This window comes from Hydra viridissima, unplaced genomic scaffold (assembly GCF_058129835.1).
Source record: "Hydra viridissima isolate aposymbiotic clone 2 unplaced genomic scaffold, HvirCarnegie_v1 scaffold_102, whole genome shotgun sequence".
In the NCBI taxonomy this organism is placed as follows: Eukaryota; Metazoa; Cnidaria; class Hydrozoa; order Anthoathecata; family Hydridae; genus Hydra; species Hydra viridissima.
The window spans coordinates 18972-40626 of NW_028324371.1; the positions used below are offsets into that span (position 1 = coordinate 18972).

The 21655-nt window shown below is 29.3% G+C and overlaps 4 protein-coding genes across 4 annotated transcripts; all 4 read right to left on the bottom strand.

Annotated features, from left to right (window-relative positions):
- Window positions 1-2167: 2167 nt before the first annotated feature.
- On the bottom strand, window positions 2168-5915 carry LOC149875923 (zinc finger MYM-type protein 1-like). The gene has a single exon (XM_090076022.1). The coding sequence runs from the start codon at window positions 5363-5365 to the stop codon at window positions 2369-2371; it is 2997 nt and encodes a 998-aa protein (XP_089932148.1). The 5' UTR covers window positions 5366-5915; the 3' UTR covers window positions 2168-2368.
- Window positions 5916-7363: 1448 nt separating this feature from the next.
- Window positions 7364-11428, bottom strand: LOC149875924 (uncharacterized). The gene is made up of 3 exons (XM_090076023.1): window positions 11148-11428; window positions 8097-8312; window positions 7364-7891 (listed from the first exon to the last, which is right to left on the bottom strand). The coding sequence occupies exons 1-3, from the start codon at window positions 11299-11301 to the stop codon at window positions 7866-7868; spliced, it is 396 nt and encodes a 131-aa protein (XP_089932149.1). The 5' UTR covers window positions 11302-11428; the 3' UTR covers window positions 7364-7865.
- Window positions 11429-11930: 502 nt separating this feature from the next.
- Window positions 11931-15486, bottom strand: LOC149875925 (uncharacterized). Its single transcript, XM_090076024.1, has 2 exons — window positions 15365-15486; window positions 11931-15241 (listed from the first exon to the last, which is right to left on the bottom strand). Exon 2 carries the CDS (start codon window positions 15211-15213, stop codon window positions 12118-12120), a length of 3096 nt encoding a protein of 1031 aa, XP_089932150.1. The 5' UTR covers window positions 15214-15241; window positions 15365-15486; the 3' UTR covers window positions 11931-12117.
- On the bottom strand, window positions 15173-20777 carry LOC149875926 (uncharacterized). The gene is made up of 2 exons (XM_090076025.1): window positions 20651-20777; window positions 15173-16189 (listed from the first exon to the last, which is right to left on the bottom strand). Exon 2 carries the CDS (start codon window positions 16047-16049, stop codon window positions 15309-15311), a length of 741 nt encoding a protein of 246 aa, XP_089932151.1. The 5' UTR covers window positions 16050-16189; window positions 20651-20777; the 3' UTR covers window positions 15173-15308.
- Between the last annotated feature and the right edge of the window lie 878 nt (window positions 20778-21655).

The following is a 21655-nucleotide window of genomic DNA, read 5'->3' on the forward strand; positions in this document are numbered from 1 at the left end:
GAGGATGACTTGCAAAAAATTAGGGTAAATAGAACTCACCCAAACCCATTCCGACCCCTACTTTCCTACATCTTAAAATTATGTTTCCTAAAATCATTTAAATTAAAAAAAGGAAAGATGCTTCATCATAGAAATCAAAAAAGAAATTATGTTAATACCAAGTTAGGTGTAGATGTAGGTTACTCTGTCAACTGCCTCAAAACCAGAGTTAGAAAATAATAAAAATCCAGAGAAATGAAGCAAGTGTGACAGGTATGCGTTTCTATGGTTTCAAAGATTCAAGTGTCCACAAAGCTATTATTTTATCCATTTTGCCTTCATTGAAAATACCATAATTTTGAATGAATTAAACATTCCTCCCTCAGACCTTACAGCATTATTTTTTTCCTTAGATCATACAGTATCAAATGATCCAAAGGTAATACTTTTGTGCATTAATTTTGGTTTGAAAACAAACTGCAAAATCAAAGAATCGTTGTCCGTGTATGATCTCATCTCCTAATATAAAAGCTGACTATTTTACTTTAGAATCTTTGTTAAAATTGTAGGACTAAAGGATGATATAAATAAACACAAATCTTGTTCATTCTCCTTTTTAAACAGAGGGTGAAAGCAAAAATATACCAGAATTTTTAAATGCTTCTGGTCTAAATACACTGCTAGTTATTCAAAATTTAAAAGAGATTTTAAAAAATTTTGCTTAAAAACAGAGAATGTGGATTGCCGCTTGTCAACCGATATCTGTGTAAGATAATCTGCAGCAATATTTGCAAGTGGTTGCCTAAAAATACAGGTAGATTGGAGACTGGAGTCTAGGAGTTCCCAGTGCCAATGCTATACGGCTTTCTCACAATATATAAATTTGGTCATGTAACAAAACGTTTGAGACAACTTGGTAATAATAATCTTTTTTGGACTTCTTTTTCTCTAATCTTTTTGTCCTTCCCCTTGTCCCTTGCTCTTTGACTTCTTCATGTCACTCAATTGTCACTCAGTTTTCATTGAGAGAAAAATAAAATTTAAAAAAGCAGTGACGACTTTTAGTTGAATATGAAATGGAAAATCTGACGCTGTTGAAATAGCACTTACAAAGTTTTCAAAACACCTTTAGTACCTAAGAGAAGAATTAGTGGAACTTGTATTTTTTGATTGAGTTCTGCCAAACACAACTAATTGAGCAATAATGTCTTACCAAACACAGGTAGACATCAGGAACAGAAAATTGTTGGAAATAGAAAATTTTATCTCCCAAAATGCAATGTGTTCTTCAAGATTTTTGGATATTTTTGCGTATGCTTAGTTTAACTTTTCTATAGTAAACCTTCTTGCAAAAAATTAAAATAAGATCCTAAATTAAAATCAATTTTAGATGATCAATAAGAGCTTTGCATTTAGTTGAGGTTTGTTTAAAACATTTCCTGACTGATATGGAACGCCTACACATTTTTTTCCCTCGTGCTTAATCTATAAATACATTGGATCACATGACGACTGATTAAAATATTTTCAACAATTGGTTTTTGGAGAATAGTAGTAACTTTCCGTTTTTTATTGAGTGAATAAAAAGAGTGAAAATATTGTTTTGCTCGTTCAAGATAGTTTGCCATCAGCCATATTGAAAGTTCGTTTTACCATTAGAATCGAACTTTTCTTGAAAGACGATATTTAGGCTTAATCATTTTGTTATCAAGTACTTAAGAAGTAAGAGAAACTTTAAACTTTGAAAAAAATTTTTTTGCAACATAAATAATTAAAATATGAGTACTTTGAATATTGGAATGGAAACCATGTTCAATATATTTCATGCAGTGGTAAAGAGTCTAATTATTTCAAAAGTGACAAGTGTAAATTATGCAATTATGCAATTATGCACAATTGCTGCATGATGTACACACACACACACACACAGTGGCGTTGCGTGAGAAAATTCCAGGGGGGGGAGAACCTTATTTTTCCCAACTGCTTAACATAGTTTTCACAACTGTTTTTTATAATTTAAGAATTCAAAAAATCAATTTTTGTCCTATTTACAAAATCTACTGATTGTTATACTACATTGCACTCACTTTCATGAATTGTCAATTATCAGTATTTATTGACTTCTTTTAACAAAACATAGCTTCCTTTACATTTATACAAAATATTCAATTCAAAAAACGTCTAAAGGTTTTACCCATTCATAGTGAAACTGTATCAGTCCAAAAAAATGTTACAATTTACAAATCCAATAAACTTTACAAACCATTTTGGCAGCATATATAGCAGTTTAAAATTTTACGGAAATGAATTAGTACAAAGGAATATGGAAAATATTATTTTATTTCAAAACTTATACGCACAATATTTTATCATCACTATCATTTTTTGTCTACTGTTTGACTTTAATATGACGTTTCTTCAATTGAACCCATCGTTTAACAAGATGTTCGGGGTTAACTCCTTTACAAAGTTCTTTTTCACACTTTAGTAGCATGAGGCTATCCAATCTCTCGTCACTCATTGTTGTTCTCAGATGTGATTTTACAATCTTGAGTTGACTGAATGAACGCTCATTTGATGCTACACCATAAGCAGCTGTGATTACAAAAATGCATAATTTATGGGCTTGTTTCAGTATATCCTTTAACTTCACAACATGGTACAAAATGTCTTGCAGCGTCTTAGCTGGTGTTCTTGATGACTTAAAATCTTCATGACCTTCTTCTAAACAGATATCTATCAAAATTTCCATCTGGCTTTTCAGCACATGAACGTCTGGAATATGATCCTTGTATCCAGGAGGAAAAAGTTTGTTTGCTTTTGTTAAGTTTTCAATACTCAAATTATCCTTATTTAAAGGAAAACTAAAAATTTTGGTGATAGGGGCAAATATTTCCTTTAATGCTGCCGAGTTTTCTGTTAAACCCATGGCTAGAGAGTCTATGACCTCTTTGAATTCTTTCCGGTAAAAAGCTTTCATCTCCATTGCTATTAATCTATGGTGTCGTTCGTAATCATTTTCTGCATCAATGTGTAATTTCCTAGAAAATATTACTGCACTTTCAATCAAATTATTCATAGCATCTGTATCGTTACTGATATTTTGTATGTTCTTGGCAGTACTTTCAATTACATTTATACTGTCGATAACATTGAAGTTTGGACTTTCTAAGATTTCTGTTAATATTTTTATCTTCTCAATGATATTCTTCATGAAGAAAAGAGTAATAATGAAATCAAAAGTTGTTACTTTTTTCAGAAGTCCCATTGCCTTAGTTCTTGTGTTAGTATCAAAAATCTTATTATTTGAGATGCTCTGAAGAAGATCAACAACCTTCTCTAAACACTGATTTAAAGCCTTAACAGATTTTGCTCGTGCGGTCCATCTTGTTCTAGACAGGTTTACAAGCTGTAGTGCACTGTCAATGTCTTCCAGTTTTTCTTTTAAATGACTAAATCTTTTTGTGCTTGATGTGAAGAAAACATGCAACTGTTCGAGGACATTAAACAATTCTCGTATTAAAGTATTAACATTGCATGCATGTTCAAGAGCAGTGTTTGTTCTGTGGTCTTGACAAGGTATGTAGGGTACATTATGGCCAACTTCTTCTGTTATATACTTTTGTACTCCTTTAAATTGTCCAGACATTGAACTCGCGTAATCATACGACTGAAAAGCCATCTTTGATGTGTCAATGCCTTCTTTATGTAAAGAAGATAAAATTAGCTCAGCCATCCCTTTTCCAGTCTTATCAGTGCATTCAACGGATTTTAAAAGCCTTTCCCGAATCTCACCGTTTTCACTGGCTGTTCTCACAACTATACTCATTATGTCCTTATGTGACATATCGGGAGTAGTGTCGGCCATCACGGAAAAAAAATTGGAGCTATTAATTTCTTCTATGATCTTTCCCTTTAATTCAGTTGCAATTAAACTAATCATTTCATTTTGAGACGATGGACTTGTGTATGTAACTCTATATGGACGAAGGGCTCTATCTTCAATCCAGGCTATTAGTGTGGGATTGTGGCAAGAGATAAGATTCACTACTGCAACAAAGTTACCTTGATTAGCACTGTCCGATTCCCTAAACGCTAGCCCTTGGCTTCCTAAAGTCTTGCATGTATCAATAAGAATTTCAACAGTTTTTCTATTCTGTACCTCTATTTTTTGCTCTTCTATAAGAGCAAGTCTATTGGATTTATCAATAAGGTGATCTATATGACCTTTTTTCATAAGAAAGTGACAATATTCACTTAATGCAACTTTATGTGCTTGAGAGGTAAAGTGTGCCTGAAGCTTTCCAAGTTTTTCTTTCCCATAGCTTTTCATCTTGGACCAAGATCTTACCCCAACATTTATCCAAGCATCTTCAGTTTTTCCCTTCTTTCCAAATACCTTAGGGAAAAGCCGGCAGACAAAACAAAATGTGGCATCCTTCTGGGTACTGTATTCTAAATGTTCAAACTCTTTGTACCACTGGGGATTAAATCTATTTTTACCGTCACTTGGGAAACTAGCAAGTTTTGGTTGGTGTGGTCCTAACTGGATTAAATACGATTTTTGATTATCTGTAATTGTATGTGGACGTAATCCTGGGTCATGGCTTATCAATGCTGATGAATCTGATTTGTCAATTATAATACTTTGAGCTTTGATATCGAGTTTTCTTAAAAAAGCATTTCCCATTTTCAAAACATTTTTTGACATTTCCACCACAGAACTTGTTGCATTTACAATTTCAATCGCAGCGAATTTTTCATTTACTAATTCTTCTTTACAGTATTTTTTATAAATGTCATTACAATCTTTAAGATTATCTATTAAAACACCCAAATTCCCCATGAGCAAAGTCCAACTTGTTGTTTCACTGCTTACTTCAGAAGTATCCAAGTTAATAATATTCATGTCATCCTTTTCATCTCGGTCAGGAAACTGGTTTAAATGATCTGATTTAGAATTTAGTTCTGTAAGTTTCTCTGCTTGTTCCTGGACTACAACATAACCCAAGTTTTCCCCTCTTGCATCATTATCTTGAATTTTTGAACTTGCATCCTCTTCAAATTTTTTATCAGAAGATGTTAATTCTTCTTCTATGGATATACTACATGTTGAAGTCGATGTTTCAATTATTATCAAGTCTAACTTTGTATGTTCACTACTTTGTATTTCATCATCCACTTCGACATCATCACCAGCATTCTGAGGTACCATTTTTCGTTTTTTTGAAGCTAAGGAGGCTAGAAAAGGATTCTCTGGGGCTCCCACTGTTTGTATATGAACCTTTCTACCACCATGAACGGATCTTTCATGACTGGTTTTATAGTCGTTGTTAAATACTGCTTTGCATACGCAACATTGTAATTTATATCTTTTGCTTTTCATAGTTAGTGCTGGAAAACAAATGCAGATACTATAATTTACCGTAATTTTTAACTGATTTAATGTTTATAAAAGTTATCACTCTTAATAAGTGTGATAACTTTTATAAACATTAAATAAGACAAATGTTGAAATCAATTCATGGAAATAAATATTCACGTTTCAAAGTAGAAAGTATGAAAAAAAAAAGAATAACTGCTTTTAGTCAAACATACAGCATAAACTTTCAGCTGCCATTTTTATTGTTGATAACAAAAAAAAAGTAGCGCGAAAAAAAAAACAACGCGGAAATCAAAAGGGCTCTTCTTTATGACTCCACAATTTATTTCGTCTTGTGGAAAACAGCCATAAGTCGTTTAATAAACGTAAAGTTTATTTGTCCAAGTCAAAAAAGAATTAGATGGATGATGGATTTTTGCAAACATTTTAATTTTATTTAACTAGAAAGTATTTTTTGATTTTATCACCTATTTCCCAACTGTCCCAACTCTCGGCAAGGAAATTCCCAACTTTTCTCTTTTTTAGATTCTGGGAGGGGGAGACTCCCCCCCCTACCCCCTCCAAGGCGACGCCCCTGCACACACACACACACACGCACGCACGCACGCACGCACGTACACATATCCCACCCCAAATTGAAGACGTCTTGAAATTGGTCTTAAAGATGTCTTTAACTGGTCTCAAATGAAACACAGTAAGTCGTCTTATTTAAAACGTCTTAAAGTTGCCTTACTTAAGACTTCTTAACGTTGTCCACGGTCGTTCAAACTCTGTTAATAAGCGACAGGTTATTGTGCGCAAGCGCAGTTGGATTATGAAAATTTTAGAACTTTCAAAATGGCTACGGACCTTCGTTACAGAATGAATTTTTACTTAGCGACCAATTTTTCATTACTTATCACGTTTTTTAAAATCGTCTACGTTGATAACCAGCTTTTAGACTGTTAGTAATGTTTCGGTAACGAGTAGGTACAAACGGCGGGGCGGAGCGGATCAGCGGGGCGGATCATTTAAACGGTACAAACGGCGGGGCGGATCATTTAAACGTTACTAAAGCGAGTTATATTTCATTAAAAAAACGATTCAGATATAGCTTAAATTCACTAACGATATAATATTTAGAAGGAATTTGTATATTACAATTTTATTAAACGACAAAAAAAAGTATATAAGTTTATAATACTTTATAAATTTTATGAACTCAAAAAACAACGTGATCCGCCAATTTGTATCAAGTGATCCGCCAATTTATATCAAGTGATCCGCCTAATATTATAATTGTTTGAATCAAACTCCTTCAATTTTAACGATTGTTTTACAAAAAAACAAGGTGATCCGCCAACTTATATCAAGTGATCCGCCAATTTATATCAAGTGATCCGCCTAATATTTTGATTATTTGAATCAAACTCCTTCAATTTTAATGATTGTTTTACAAAAAAACAAGGTGATCCGCCAACTTATATCAAGTGATCCGCCTAATATTTTGATTATTTGAATCAAACTCCTTCAATTTTAACGATTGTTTTACAAAAAAACAAGGTGATCCGCCAACTTATATCAAGTGATCCGCCTAATATTTTGATTATTTGAATCAAACTCCTTCAATTTTAACGATTGTTTTACAAAAAGACAAGGTGATCCGCCAAATTATATCAAGAGATCCGCCAAACTTTATGAAGTGATACGCCTAATATTTTGATTGCTTAAGTCTAACTCTGTAAGCTTTAATGATAGTTCTACCAAAAAACAAAGTGATCCGCCAATTTATATTAAGTGATTCGCCTAATATTTTGATTGTTTAAATGAAATTCTGTAAAGTTTAATGATTGTTCTACAAAAAAAAAACGTGATCCGCCGATTTATATCAGGTGATCCGCCTACTGTTGTCATCGGCCAGAGTGAATGTTTATTGCTTAAAAACAAAATCTTACTTGAAATTCTTTTATTCAACTGCTTATTAAACTGCTTATTCATCAAAATACTCTTCTTATCACAAAATTCTTTTTCTTTTTAAAAATCCTCTTTAAATCTCTTAAAAATTCTTTTCTCTTAAAATCCTCTTTAAATCTCTTCTTCTAACAAAAACTCCAACTTCCTAGATTCTTTCTTTTTTTTGAGCTTTTATAGTTTTTGCTTGTTTTCCAGTTGCGATATCTTTTCATTTATTTATATGGCAGGTTGATGAGTCTTCATGTTTACGTCTTTTCTCGGTTGTTGTTTTTTAACTTAATTCTTTTTGCTTTATCATTTATTGATGTGAAGAGTGGACGAGTCATCTTGTATGTGTCTTTTCTGATTGTTGTTTTTAACTTTTCTTATTATCGCTTTATCATTTACGAGTCTTCGCGTTTACATCTTTTCTCAGTTGTATTTAACTTTTCTTCTAACGCTTTATCACTTATTTATGTGAAGAGTTGGTGAAACTCTGTAAAGTTTAATGATTGTTCTACAAAAAAAAACGTGATCCGCCGATTTATATCAGGTAATCCGCCTACTGTTGTCATCGGCCAGAGTGAATGTTTATTGCTTAAAAACAAAATGTTACTTGACAGTGTAAAAAAAACTCAAAGCAAAGTTTGGAATGAAAAAGAGAGGGGACTACACAACATGAATTTTAATTAAATATATTATTAAAAGATTTTATTTAAAGTAGGTTTTATTTAGTAGTAAACTTACGTAAAACTTTTAAAAGAAAAACAAAAACCATTATCAAAATGCAAGATATATTTACCATGAGGAACTAAAACTGCAAGGTTGTGGTTACTGATGTAATGGATAACAACAAGATTTGTCCGACTTAGGTCACAGTACACAAACTTCTGGAAATCATTTGAAATTCCTGTTGGTATAACTGTGGCAAAATGGATCTTTGTGTAAAGTGGCAAAGCCCGAGGAATTTTACTGGAACCATTTTGCTTCCACCTATACCCATCTGCCCGCCAATCGTCTAAAAAATAATAATAATAATAATAATATATATTTACATATACACACACATATACATTGCATATACAATAAACAACCACAATATTTACATGCAACATCACTTGGTAACAAATAAGGAGAATTTAAACTTTTGTGTGAACTAAAAAGAGCATGATTTAACAACTCATCAATTGTATAGTTAGTAGGTTCCACAGTATAAAATAAAAATAGATATGGCAGGCAAAAAGGTGGAAATTGCTGGAATTATTGAAATTGCTTTATACATGGAGAACAATTTCACATCATATAAATTAAGTGACAGTAATCAGGACAACCAAAATTAATGAGTAAAAAGAGCAAAAATATAAGCAAACAAAGTTCAAAACATGCAGAGGTAATAATAAAAAATACAGCTGAGAACAAACCAAGTTTATACCAAGGTACAAATTCCTTATAAACAAAACAGAAAATTTATGGAACATATTCAGGGTGTTAGCTAGCCTAATCATTAGCCAAATGGCACCGAGTATACTGTAGAATTCCCAATGGGTTTAAAGTTTCCAAAATTCAACACCTCTTTTTTTTTTTTTAGTAGTAGTAGTGGTAGTGGTAGTGGTAGTGGTAGTAGTAGTAGTAGTAGTAGTAGTAGTATAGTAGTAGTAGTATAGTAGTAGTAGTAATCTTAGTTGGCCTCATTTTACGATTTGCCTAGCTCTGGCGCTACAAATTTTGCCTGCGTAACAATATTAAGTTACACAGAATGTTCTCATCTTACGAATCTGCCCTTATGTCACAAAATGTGCATAGCATGAGGGCAAAAACTGCACTCATGTTAAGCTACATAGTAACATCAGGGCATTTGTCATAAAACTTATTTATTTTAAGATAAACGATTAAGCAAGCAAATAGTCAATTTAAACATGGCAAAGTTTGATGTATTAGTGGAATGATTAAGATTGATACAGTAATAAATTTAGATTGATAATATAGTTAGAACGATAACATATTAATAAATAATATTTATGTTGAACATATATGTAATAATATCTAAAATAAATTGAATAATGATATTGACAATATATTAATTAAGATTGATAATAAAGTTAACTAATATCTTAATCTAACTTTATTATCAGCAATAAACATAAATTTATTGCTACCTAGGTAGTAATTAATCTGCGTTTATTGTTAAACCAACAATGTTATTGAACTTTTTGTTGACTAATCATACTAATTAATAATACCTTTGAGGTCCTCATTGATGTAAGTTCTATGTTTTTTTGGTACTATAACTAATAGAGATTTACAGAGATAAAGAATAGAATCAGGAGTAATAAAGTAGCAAGCATGGTAAAGAGATACAACCTTAGCAGATGGTTAAGATCAGAAGTAAGATTTGATCCTAGAAGTCAAAGGGTAGATGACTCATTCAGTACATTACTGTTCATAAATATAGGAAGATCTAGATTTTTGCGATAAGGATTCCCCAAAAAAAATTTAGTCTTATCTGCGTTAGAGATAATTCTCTATCAAAAAAAGAAAAAATATTATAATTTCATTTTGATTGCAAAATTATAAGTTTAATTTTATAAAAAAGTTTTGAAAAGTTATAACTTTGAAAATATGTCTCACCCATTTTAGGGCTAGAAGTTTGGGTTACATGAGGGCTTCGAACCGGGATTATAGATATATTTCTGTTTATCATAAAATATATTCCTGGCTAACACCCCAACATTGCCAACAAATGTAAACAGTTTCAAGAACAAATTAGACAAATATTTAGCATTAAAAAAATTAACTTAATGAGTTTTAATAGTAATAAAAATTTTTAATACTAATAAAAAGTATAAAAAATTTAAACAAAAATTACTTTTGGTCTTAAGTCTTCTAAGAAGTTTTTGTTTAAATTTTTTATTCTTTTTATTAATATATACCTATATTATCAAAAGTGAGTTGTCAAAGTGAGTTTCTAATTCACTCGCTGTTAACACATAGCTATGTGTTAACAGCGAGTGAATTAGATACTCACTTTATATACTACTACTAAATCATATTTTATATACTACTACTAAATTATATATACTACTAATAAACTATAATTATAATTATAATAATAATACACATTTTATATACTACTACTAAATTATAATATTTTTAATAATATAGCAGTTACTATATTGTTATAATTTATGATTGTTTTTAGGCAAGTACAATGAAAGCACATTGGTGCTCATATTTTAAAATCATAACACAGATACTTTTAAACAGCATGTATAAAAAAGGTCATTTAAAAACCTGCAGATTATTTTCTATAGCATGTCTTACACTGACATAATATAAAATAGACACAAGCATGTAAGTTTGTTATGGAGCCATTTTACAATAATAAATAAATCTTCAAATAAATTATAATAGGAAAGACAATTTTTAGCTTCAAAAAAATGTTGCATATTAAATGACATCTTGAAAATATTCAATATAATATTAAATGACATTTAGAAGTCCTTACATATTTATTAATAAGATATCTTGCTTTACTATAGCATAGCCTTAAGTAAAGGATAAACTATGCCTAAGTAATGTTAGATTTTACTTTAAACATATTAAAAGAAACAAAGCTATATACAGTCTTGTAGACTACATGTAGGCTACAGTCTACATTGTAGATTACAGGTATAACTTCTTTTTTATTACAGGTATACAGGTATAACTTTTTACAGGTATAACTTCTTCGTAATTGATTTTTACTAGTATAATCCAAAAACTATGCTATTTACTACATTATACTATTTTAGTATACAAATATATTTTAAAAATACAAATACTATACAAGTGCACTGAAATATTGCTGCCTAACCTTTTTCATGATTCACTTGTATGACATAAACTTCGCCTGCCTTAGGATTGTTGAGTGTAGTTGTTCTATCTTCATTATTGCTCTTGGCGATAAGATTTGCAATAACCTCTATTTTAAGGTGCTTTATGCTACCTATCAAAACAGGCACAGCCATTTACTAAAAAGTCATCATAAAAAAATTTAGCAACATGTTTGTTCAGGTTGAATTCGTTAGCAGAAATTTAACTATTAAAAGTGCCGTGTCACTTGAATGATCCGCTCCGCTGATCCGCCCCGCCCCGCCGTTTGTACCTACTCTTTGTAAATGCATTTATCAGCTTTCTTTTTTTTTTTTTTTTTTTTTATTTTTTTGTTCTTTAATCTTTATAAACTCGTAATATATAATACAATCTTTACAGTTTAAGTATAGTTAAAAATCACAAGATTACGTTATAACAAATATTATATGAAATAAAACTGTAAAGTGTTAGATTACTTCAAAGAACGCGGGAAACTTGCAGAAGACCGATGGTCTTGTCATCAAGAAACCGCTTTGCGTTATTAATATTTTGGATACTTCAATTTAAAATAAATTTATATTTAAAAAATCATGTCATCAGTTTCGACAGAATGAAAGTAAAAATGCAAAAAACAAAGAATGCAGACAAAACAAAAAAAAAAAAAAAGAAAAAAAAAAAAAAAAATTTTTTTTTTTTTTTTTTTTTTTTTTTTTTAATTTTTTAATTTTATTACAATACACATAAATACAAGTAGGTACACGATTTGCTAAATAGGTAATATAAAGTCGTTTTTTAATATATAGTGTTGATAAATAAAAATTTATTTATTTATTAGTGTTGATAAATAATATAATTTATTACTGTTGTTGTTGTTGTTTGTTTTTGAGTTATTTACAGTTTTTAGAGTTATTAGAGTTGATATTGGTTTCGGAACAAAGTTAGTTTTATATATAGTTTTGAATGTTTTAGGCTTAATAAAAGTTCATAAAGTTGTTAGTGTTTAAAATAAGATCTTTTAATAATGTTTTCAGAGTATTTAAGTTATTCGATTTTTCCAGTTGGGTATTTTTGGATACTAATTTGTTATATAGACAAGGACCACGGTACGAAATAGAAAAGCGCGAGAGAGTAGTTTTTCGGAAAGGTACTTTGAAGTTTCCCGTTCCTCTGGTATGGTATCTATTGTTGCTATTTTGAAAGAAATTCTTTGAAAAGTGAGAAGGAACAAGTCCAAGTTTATATTTGAGCATAAATAACAAATTTTGGAATATATTGATTTGATATACATTTAATGCTTTCAAATTTTTTAATAGTGGCTCAGCATGCGAGAGTCTATCCTTATTAAAAACTATTCTTGCAGCATGTTTTTGTTTTCGATATAGTGTGGTTAGTTTGGATCTATGTGTACTCGCCCATGCAACATTAGCGTATATGTAGTAGCTTTGTATGAACGAGAAGTATAAGAACTTTAAATTATCAGGAGACAGTATAGAACTTGCTTTGTAAAGGATACCAATGTTTTTTGATATTTTAGTATTTAAAATATCTATATGTGATTTCCAAGAGATGTTCTCATCAATAAGTATCCCTAGAAATTTAGTTGCTCGGGTTCTCTCTATTTCTTTATTATCTATATTTAACGAAGGTAAATCGGAAGGTATTTTTATAAAGTTAGGATGAAAAAGAATGTATTTGGTTTTTTCTGTGTTTAGCGATAATTTGTTAGATTTTAACCAACTGTTTATTTTTTCAAGTTCAGTATTTGTAGTTTCATAAAGTTCTGTAATAGATGAGGATGCATAAAATAAATTAGTGTCGTCTGCGAACATTATGACATCCAATTTACTCGAGGCTTTAGGAAGATCGTTTATGTATATTAAAAACAAAAGAGGTGCAAGAATGGAACCTTGGGGGACACCGTATTTTATTTTGAGTAATTTTGAAGCTTTTTTTTTATGAGCAATAACGCATTGTTTTCTGTCTAGTAAAAAATTTTTGAACCAGTTTAGTGCAACACCTTTTATCCCATATTTTTCCATTTTCCTAATTAAAATAGCGTGATCTACTGTGTCAAACGCCTTAGATAAATCAACAAAGACTCCAAGGACGTATTTTTTGTTTTCAAAGGAGTTATTTATATTATTAATAAGATCTAGAATTGCGTGTTCGGTTGAATGTTGCTTTTGGAAGCCAAACTGTTTTTCATTTAGGATTTTGTTATTTGTTAGATATTTATACAGTTTATTGTATATTACTCTCTCCAAAAGTTTTGAAAATACAGGTAGAACTGAGATTGGTCTGTAGTTATTTAGTGTAAATGAATCTCCGGTTTTTAATATTGGTATTACCTTAGCTATTTTTAATTTATTCGGTACAGATCCTGTAATAATTGAAGATTTAAATATTTCATATATTGGTTGTTTTATCACTGAAAACACATTTACAACTATATAGCTACAAATGTCGTCTATCCCAGGAGCCTTATACGTCTTAAGTGAGTTTTTTGCAATTTCTAGTTCTTCATGGTTTAGTCCAGAGAAAATATTTAAACAGAGATGTTGGTTTGTGATATAGGTTTCGAAGGAGATATCAGGGCATTGAATATTTGAAGCCATGTTAGGGCCTATGTTTGCAAAAAAGCTATTAAAGTTTTCAGCGATAGAATTTTTGTCGATATATTCAGTTTCATTAACGATAATTTTATCAGGTAAATCATTTGATTTTGTATGGTTTTTACCTATTATTTCTTTCAATATGTTCCAGGTTTTTTTAATATCACCTTTGCTTTTTTGTAGTTGTTTTGAATAATATATTTTTTTAGAATTCTTTCTAATTTTTTCAAACAGATTTTTGTATTCCTTGTATGTAGTTAAGTTAGTTTCATTTCTGTTTTTTAAAAACTTGATATATAATTTTTGTTTTGTTTTTGATGATTTTCTAATCCCGTTAGTTATCCATGGGCAGTTTAAATGTTTTAACTTTATTTCTTTCTCTTCAACAGGGAAATGTTTATTGTAGTGGTCTAGAAAAATATTAATAAACAAATTGTATGCGGAGTTTGTGTGTCCAAGGTTACATTCTTGATATACTCCATCCCAATTTACTATAGATAGCGAGTCTTTAAAATTTTTGATAGAGATTTGATTGATTTTTCTTTTATAAATTTTGGTTTTGGTATTGTTAAAGGTTTTTAGATCTTGAGATAATGAAAAATAAATAGGAAAATGATCTGATATATCGGTTTTGATAATTCCTGCTTTTAAAGAGGTTTCTAGAAATGTATTTGTTAATATATTGTCTATAGCAGAAACGGAGGTTGGGGTTACTCGGGTAGGTTTGTTGATGATTGGGAGGATACACAATTGAAACAGATTATCAAAAAAGAGTTTAGTATCAGCGTTTTCTTTGTAGTTTAAACTGTTAATATTTAAATCCCCTATAAAGAAAATATTTTTTCCCTTATCATTTATTTTGAGAAAGATTTCATTAAAAAAATTTGTAAATTTATTTATATCACCTTCCGGAGGTCTATAGCAAGTGGAAATTATAATACTTTTTGATTTATTACCCGTTATCTCAATAGTAAAGACTTCACTATCAGTATCAGAGATAGAGAGGTCTTGTCTTACTTTAAACACTTGATTATTTCGGATATACGTTGCGATCCCTCCTCCCCTTTTATTTGTTTTTCTTTCAAAAGATATTAGTTTATAATTTGGAATTTGAAAATTTGTGTTCGTTTGAAGTAATTCATCAGAACACCACGTTTCGGTTATGCAAATCATACTAAATGAGTAATTGCAATCTATTAGAAAGTGTTTTAGTTTATCAAAATTTTTATTTATACTTCTTATATTTATGTGTATTGCAGTAAAATTATTTTTTAAAGTTTCGAGTTCAATTTTAAAAGTTTCAGTTTCAAAATATTTCGAATCAAAATTATTTCTGTGAAAAATTTGCGCATCAGAGTCGTAAAAATCGTTTAGTAAAATATTATTAGCAGTTTCGAAGGCATTGAAACGCAGCGTTTCAAAATCTATTGTTTTGTTTATGTTTGCGTCAGTCATAGCGTAAAGTGCGATAAATCAAAACGTGCTAGCATAATAAAAAATGTACAGAACTATTTCACATATCTCGATTAAGTACTTTTTTAAAATTAAAGTTATTTACGAAAATCTCTGACGAATATTTTATCATATTTGATTATAGCAAATTTACCTTCCTTTCGGAATCTTTTAACATCTTCCCATAGCTTTTTTCTTATTTCCATCGTTTCGTTCGCGTAGTCTTCATTAATGAATATTCCGGTTCCTTTGAGTTTTTTTGATAGCGTTAAGATTTTATTTTTATTTTGGAAGTCTAGTAGTTTAATTATTATAGTTCTTGGAGAGTTATCTTCATTTATTTTTCCAATGCGGTGAGCTCTTTCAATTATTACGTCTTCAGAGATTTCCAGTTTATTTCTAAATAGATCTTTAACTTTCTTTGTACAGTCATTCCAAGATTCCATGGGCAGCTCAGATAAGCCATCAATCCTTAGGTTATTACGGCGTGAACGATTTTCAAGGTCAATATTTTTTTTTTTTAAATTGTTAATTTCGCTAGCCATCAGACTGTTTGTTTCCGATAATTTTTTTAAGAAATTTTCTTCCTGAAAGTTGATGCTTTCCTTTATATCGTTGATGTCTTTTTCAATTATTTTAACATTCGATTTGCTTTTATTAAATTCGTTTTCAAGTTTGTCAAGCCGATCTGTTAATATTTTTAGATTTGCACTTATGATATCGCTAAATATCTTTTCCTGTTTTTTTAAAAGGTTGATAGTTTCACTAAGAATACCTTTTTTTTGTTCTTCCAGTTTGTTGGTTATTAGTTTTTCAATATTTTTCATTGTAACTTCCATATTGAAAATTTTTTCAAAAACTTTCTAATAACGTTTCTATATTTTAGCATCACACGAGGTACTGTTCTCGTTCATTTTTTCATTGCTGTTATCATTATTTATTCATTTTTTCCATAACCCTTTAATCCAATTCCATAAACCTGAATAATTCAGTAAAACGACGATTTTAAAATAAGATAGCTATTTAAAAAAGGAAAAAAAAAAAATTAGTTTTTAAATATGAGAAAAGGGAAGTAGGGGAAAACCACCCTCCTCCTGCTTTTTTGTTATGAGGTAGTTCCCCGATAAAAGCGAAATCTAATGCGTAACACAGGGTAAGAATGAAATAAATGAAATGAAATAGTTTTGACGATGTTTTTTATTTTACTCTTAATTATTGAATTAACTTTTTGCAATTTCTTTCTGAATAGATTTATGTCAAATGTTAATTAAATTTTTTTTTTTTTATTTATAAATTGTTAAGTTTTCGAATGCGTAATGATATATATATATATATATATATATATATATATATATATATATATATATATATATATATATATATATATATATTAGTAAAATCAAAAAGTTCGTATAATTCGTGTTTTAATATTCTTGCCAATAAAATTTTTTATAGATATTCTTAACATTAACTTATGTACATATATACTTAAAAAAATAGATATTTTTAAATTTAGATCATTTAAGTAATTAAAGCTATAATGCCAATTGACAAAGTTGGTATTAGATTGTTAATTGAGACTTGTCGTCGTAATCAGAAGTCTCCATCTGATGCTCACAAATTCATAACTACTGCCTGGGGTGAGGATGCAACTTCCATTCAAACAGTGTACAAGTACTATCAAAAGTATTCTACATCAAACATAAGTGATTATAGTCAGTTTTCAGATGAATTGAGGTCAGGTAGACCCAGTACCTCAACAACTATAGACAACATTGAGATCATTCAACAACTGCTTGATGAAGACAAATTTTTAACAATAGAGCAAATTTGTGATGTCGTAAACATTTCTTTTGGTTCAGTTTATTCAATAATCACCGAAAAATTGATGAAAAGATTAGTTTGTTCACAATGGATTCCATATGGCCTCACCCAAGCAAATCAACAAAATTGGGTTGAATTTGCGCATTAAATTTCTGACCATCCTACGAGATGAATTGAATGTTGAACGACGTCTAATTGTTGTGGATGAGAAGTGGATTTACCACAGATCGATCGGGTGCAAACGCAGTAATTGCACTTGGATTTCAATTGGTGAAGAAGCTCCGAAACGTATCAGGAGATCATAATTTGATGCAAAAAGTATGGCAATTTTCCCTGTCTCATTCGATGGCAAGGCCTATGTTGAGGTACTTCCAAATGGACAATTGGTCAATTCAGAAGTGTACATGCTTTTCCTATTAAATATGCATTCTAATTTTGTCAACAAAGGCATGAAAAGAGTAACATGGAACACAATGCTCCTTCAGCACGATAATGCCAGGCCACATGTGTCTGCTGCAGTCAGAGACTTGCTTGCTAAGAAAAAAGTCACCCGTGTCATTCAACCTCCATATAGCCCCGACTTTAACTTGTTGGACAGATATGCTTTCTCTTCATTTGAATTTAATCGCAAGGATTTGGATTTTCAGACAAAGGAAGAGGTTCAAGAAGCCATGGAGACAAACTTAAGGACACATTTACATGATCATATGCAACGGCAACTGGAAAAACTGAAAACAGATTTAAATGAGATTATTTTGAAGCACAGTGCCTACTTATGATCCACTCTTAATTTAATTGTTCTATGCTTATTCTTTGTTATAAAAAAAATTGATTAAATGAACTTTTTGATTGACCCTAGTATATATATATATATATATATATATATATATATATATATATATTTGAAAAACACTTGATAAGTATAACGATAAGACTTTTTACGCTGGTCAAGAATCTTTTTTTTTTTAATTAAATTTGCTATTTAGGGAAAAAAATTGATTTAAAAATGGAAACGGAGAATTGTGGGGTTGAATAATATACGCTAGTTGCTCACTTGTTATATATGGCTTTTATTAACTAATTAATTCTCAAGTGACTCTATAAAGCTTTTGAGTAAATTTTAAATCGATCATTATTAAATCTATTATGATATTAAATATACCTCGAAAAAACTTGCTCTCAAAGAAAAAAGAAAAACTATACACCGAAGAGTAAGTTGAGTTTGTAGAAGCCAAAGTAAAAAGCGGTGAATATTCACTTCAAAAAACTGCTTAATCATCATACCAGTGGCAACTCTTCACAGGCGGGTACACGGCATAGGTGAAACAATTTGGATTGGTTCAAATACAAGATTGTCGCAACAATTTGAATTGATTCTGGTAAATATACTCATCAAATTACCTGATTGGGGCTTTGGTATAACTTACAATGACGTCATCACACTAGTTATCGACTATTTGCAACATCAAGCTCAATCTCATTTGTTTCCTAATGGTATATCAGGGAGAGATTGGTGTAAGTTTTTCATAAACCGTTGGAGTCATAAGTTCTTCATCAGAGCCATTGGCAATATTTCATCACTCAGAGTTGCTTCTTGCACACAAGAAATAGTTGCAAAGCACACTCCAAAGAAAATTCAACGAAGCAGGCATTAACGAAAACATTTCATGTAATTTGTGGAACTTTGATGAAATTGGCTTCTCTGTGTCTCAATGAAAAAATCCATTGTACAATTGGAAACTGTATCAATGCTGCTGGTAATTGTCTTGTTCCATACATTGTTTTTAAATCAAAAAAATTCTGTTATTACGCCATCTCTCCATCCGGAGGGATAACCATTTTATGAAACGGCTCACTGGCGTGTTTGTTCCCGCCATTTAAAAAAATTTCAGGTAATTAGTTTAATCTTTACTTTAATCAATTAACTATAAAATTAAATAAATCTTATTATAGTTATCCAACTATAGCCGTAGATGGACATGTGACGCATATTACCAAACAGGTAGTACTTATTTACATCCAAAACAATATCTTGTTAATTTTTAATGTTAATTTTTACCAACTCATTCTTTAAACATTCTGCAGCCACTAGATAATGGCGTTTAACCGACATGGTAAATGCCATGCTAAAAGTATTTGGCATAATAATAATAAAAAAGAATAATAATACTTCAACAGAAGTATTATTATTCTTTTATTATTATTATTATTATTATTATTATTATTTTTATTATTATTATTTTTATTATTATTATTATTATTATTATTATTATTATTATTATTATTATTATTATTATTATTATTATTATTATTATTATTATTATTATTGTTATTATTATTATTATTATTATTATTATTATTATTATTATTATTATTATTATTATTATTATTATTATTATTATTATTATTATTATTATTATTATTATTATTATTATTATTATTATTATTATTATTATTATTATTATTATTATTATTATTATTATTATTATTATTATTATTATTATTATTATTATTATTATTATTATTATTATTATTATTATTATTATTATTATTATTATTATTATTATTATTATTATTATTATTATTTATAATAATGCTAATCTTTTTAAAATAATGCTAATCTTCTCAGCATGGAATTTAAATGGAGTGGTTGCGATTTCCTAACGTAAGAATAAAGAAACCGGGGTATTACACGCTTAGTTTTTAGAACTTTTAGAAATAATAGATATTAGCTTTAATATTTTTAATTTAATCGATTGAAACTCAATTTCAGCAGCATTTTAAAGTATCCTAAAAGACGTGGTGATCCGATTATTTGTCTAAGACTGAAAGACTGAAAGATAAACAACGCATCAACGCATAAATTCTATATTTCAACGCATTCAAAGTTCGTAGAAAAATAGAATTTATACTTTGAGACGTTACTATTTTAGGAAAGTGAAATCATGTCGCGTTCTTTAAGAGTTTTAGAGCTTTACAAGCTTATTTGAAGTTGTAAAGATCCCCTTTGATAGAATCTGCAAATAAATTGACATTTAATCTATATTTGACCCTTTCATTTGGTTATCCGCTAGAATGAAATTAAGATATTAGCAAGAATTAACATAAGTATATTAAACATCATTGTTGGACTTCAATTTAGCATATTCAATTTCATCTTCATTTCAAATAAACAAATCAAATGTATTAAATAGAATTAAAAAGCAAATGAAAATACAATTTAAAATAACATAAGTGCTATTTCAACTCGTATTTATTCAAACAACTATAGACCAAGCTAAATCGAAATAGTCTAAATTGATTAATAACTTTAATGGGTTAGATCGACTTTACATTGCAGACTTTACATAGACACTTTATATTGCAAATGGACTTTGGTTTGAAATATTCGATATATTAATAAATGTATTATAATTATTATATAGTACAATTACACAACAAACCACCCAAAAGTGTACTCAGAAACATAATTTAGTTCAATTGCCCAGTTTTACGGACGATAATGTTTAAGGCAAGTTTCCATGAAAAACTTGTTTTTATTATTTTATTTTATTATTTTAAGAGATAAAAATGTATTTGAAATTTAGAATTTAGATAATTTTAAATAAAAACTTACATTTTGCTTTAATTTTTCCTTCTTCCTTACGGCACAAAACATAAATTAAAAGTGAAATAAGTTTCTCGAACTATATTTCTAAAGCACTGCGTAACAGTAAAATTTCTTTCTGTGCAATAGATGTCACAGACTTTATCGAACGCGGGATTGTTAATAAGAATCAACAGAACAAGAAAATAGATTCTTAAAAAGATTAAATTAGTTTTCTATTGCTTGGATTTAATGCAAAGAAACTACTTTCCTGTTACCTGCTATTGATGAAAATAAAAAGGAAAACTTGAATAAGATAAATCTGTATTCTGGTTTTTTAGTTTATGTGAACGAAGCCAACTTTTTGGTAAACAAAGATACTGTTCGTTACCTATGTCGTTTGTTATCAACAGTGGAAGTAACTTAAATTTATGAAACCAATAAAAAAAGAGTTGTAAATTTTCTGACTTCTCTCTTATTCTCAATAATCTTTTTGCAAATTTTTAACAATTTTTAACTTTGAACAAAAGATATTAATAGCTTTTAAAATGATTAACAGATTTAAGTGAGTCGTAGCTTTAAAACAAATATTATAATGAACTGAATTGGCTGAGATAAAATAATAAGATTTTATTAAAGTCTTTGGATTGGATAAGCAGTTTCATAAATTTGATAATGGATCGTCCAAATTTTGGACGGCACTTTTACTTATTTTAATGTAAAAAAAGTTACTTTTAAACAAAAATTACCTTATATAATTTAGATTAAATTATGAAATATATTTACATTTTAAAGTAATTCATTTTTTAAAAAATAACATTGTATTACATATAAATTTACTTACATAAAATTAATTTTTAAAATGCGTAACTTATTAAAAACTTATTTAAAATTCGTTATTTTTATTATTATTATTTTTTTTTTTCAACACACTTGTCCAAAAATGAGAATAATTACTCCGAAAAGCACCGGAAAAACCCATTGGTGGGAACAATATACACACCTTCCTGATATGAAAAATCCAAAAATTGAAAT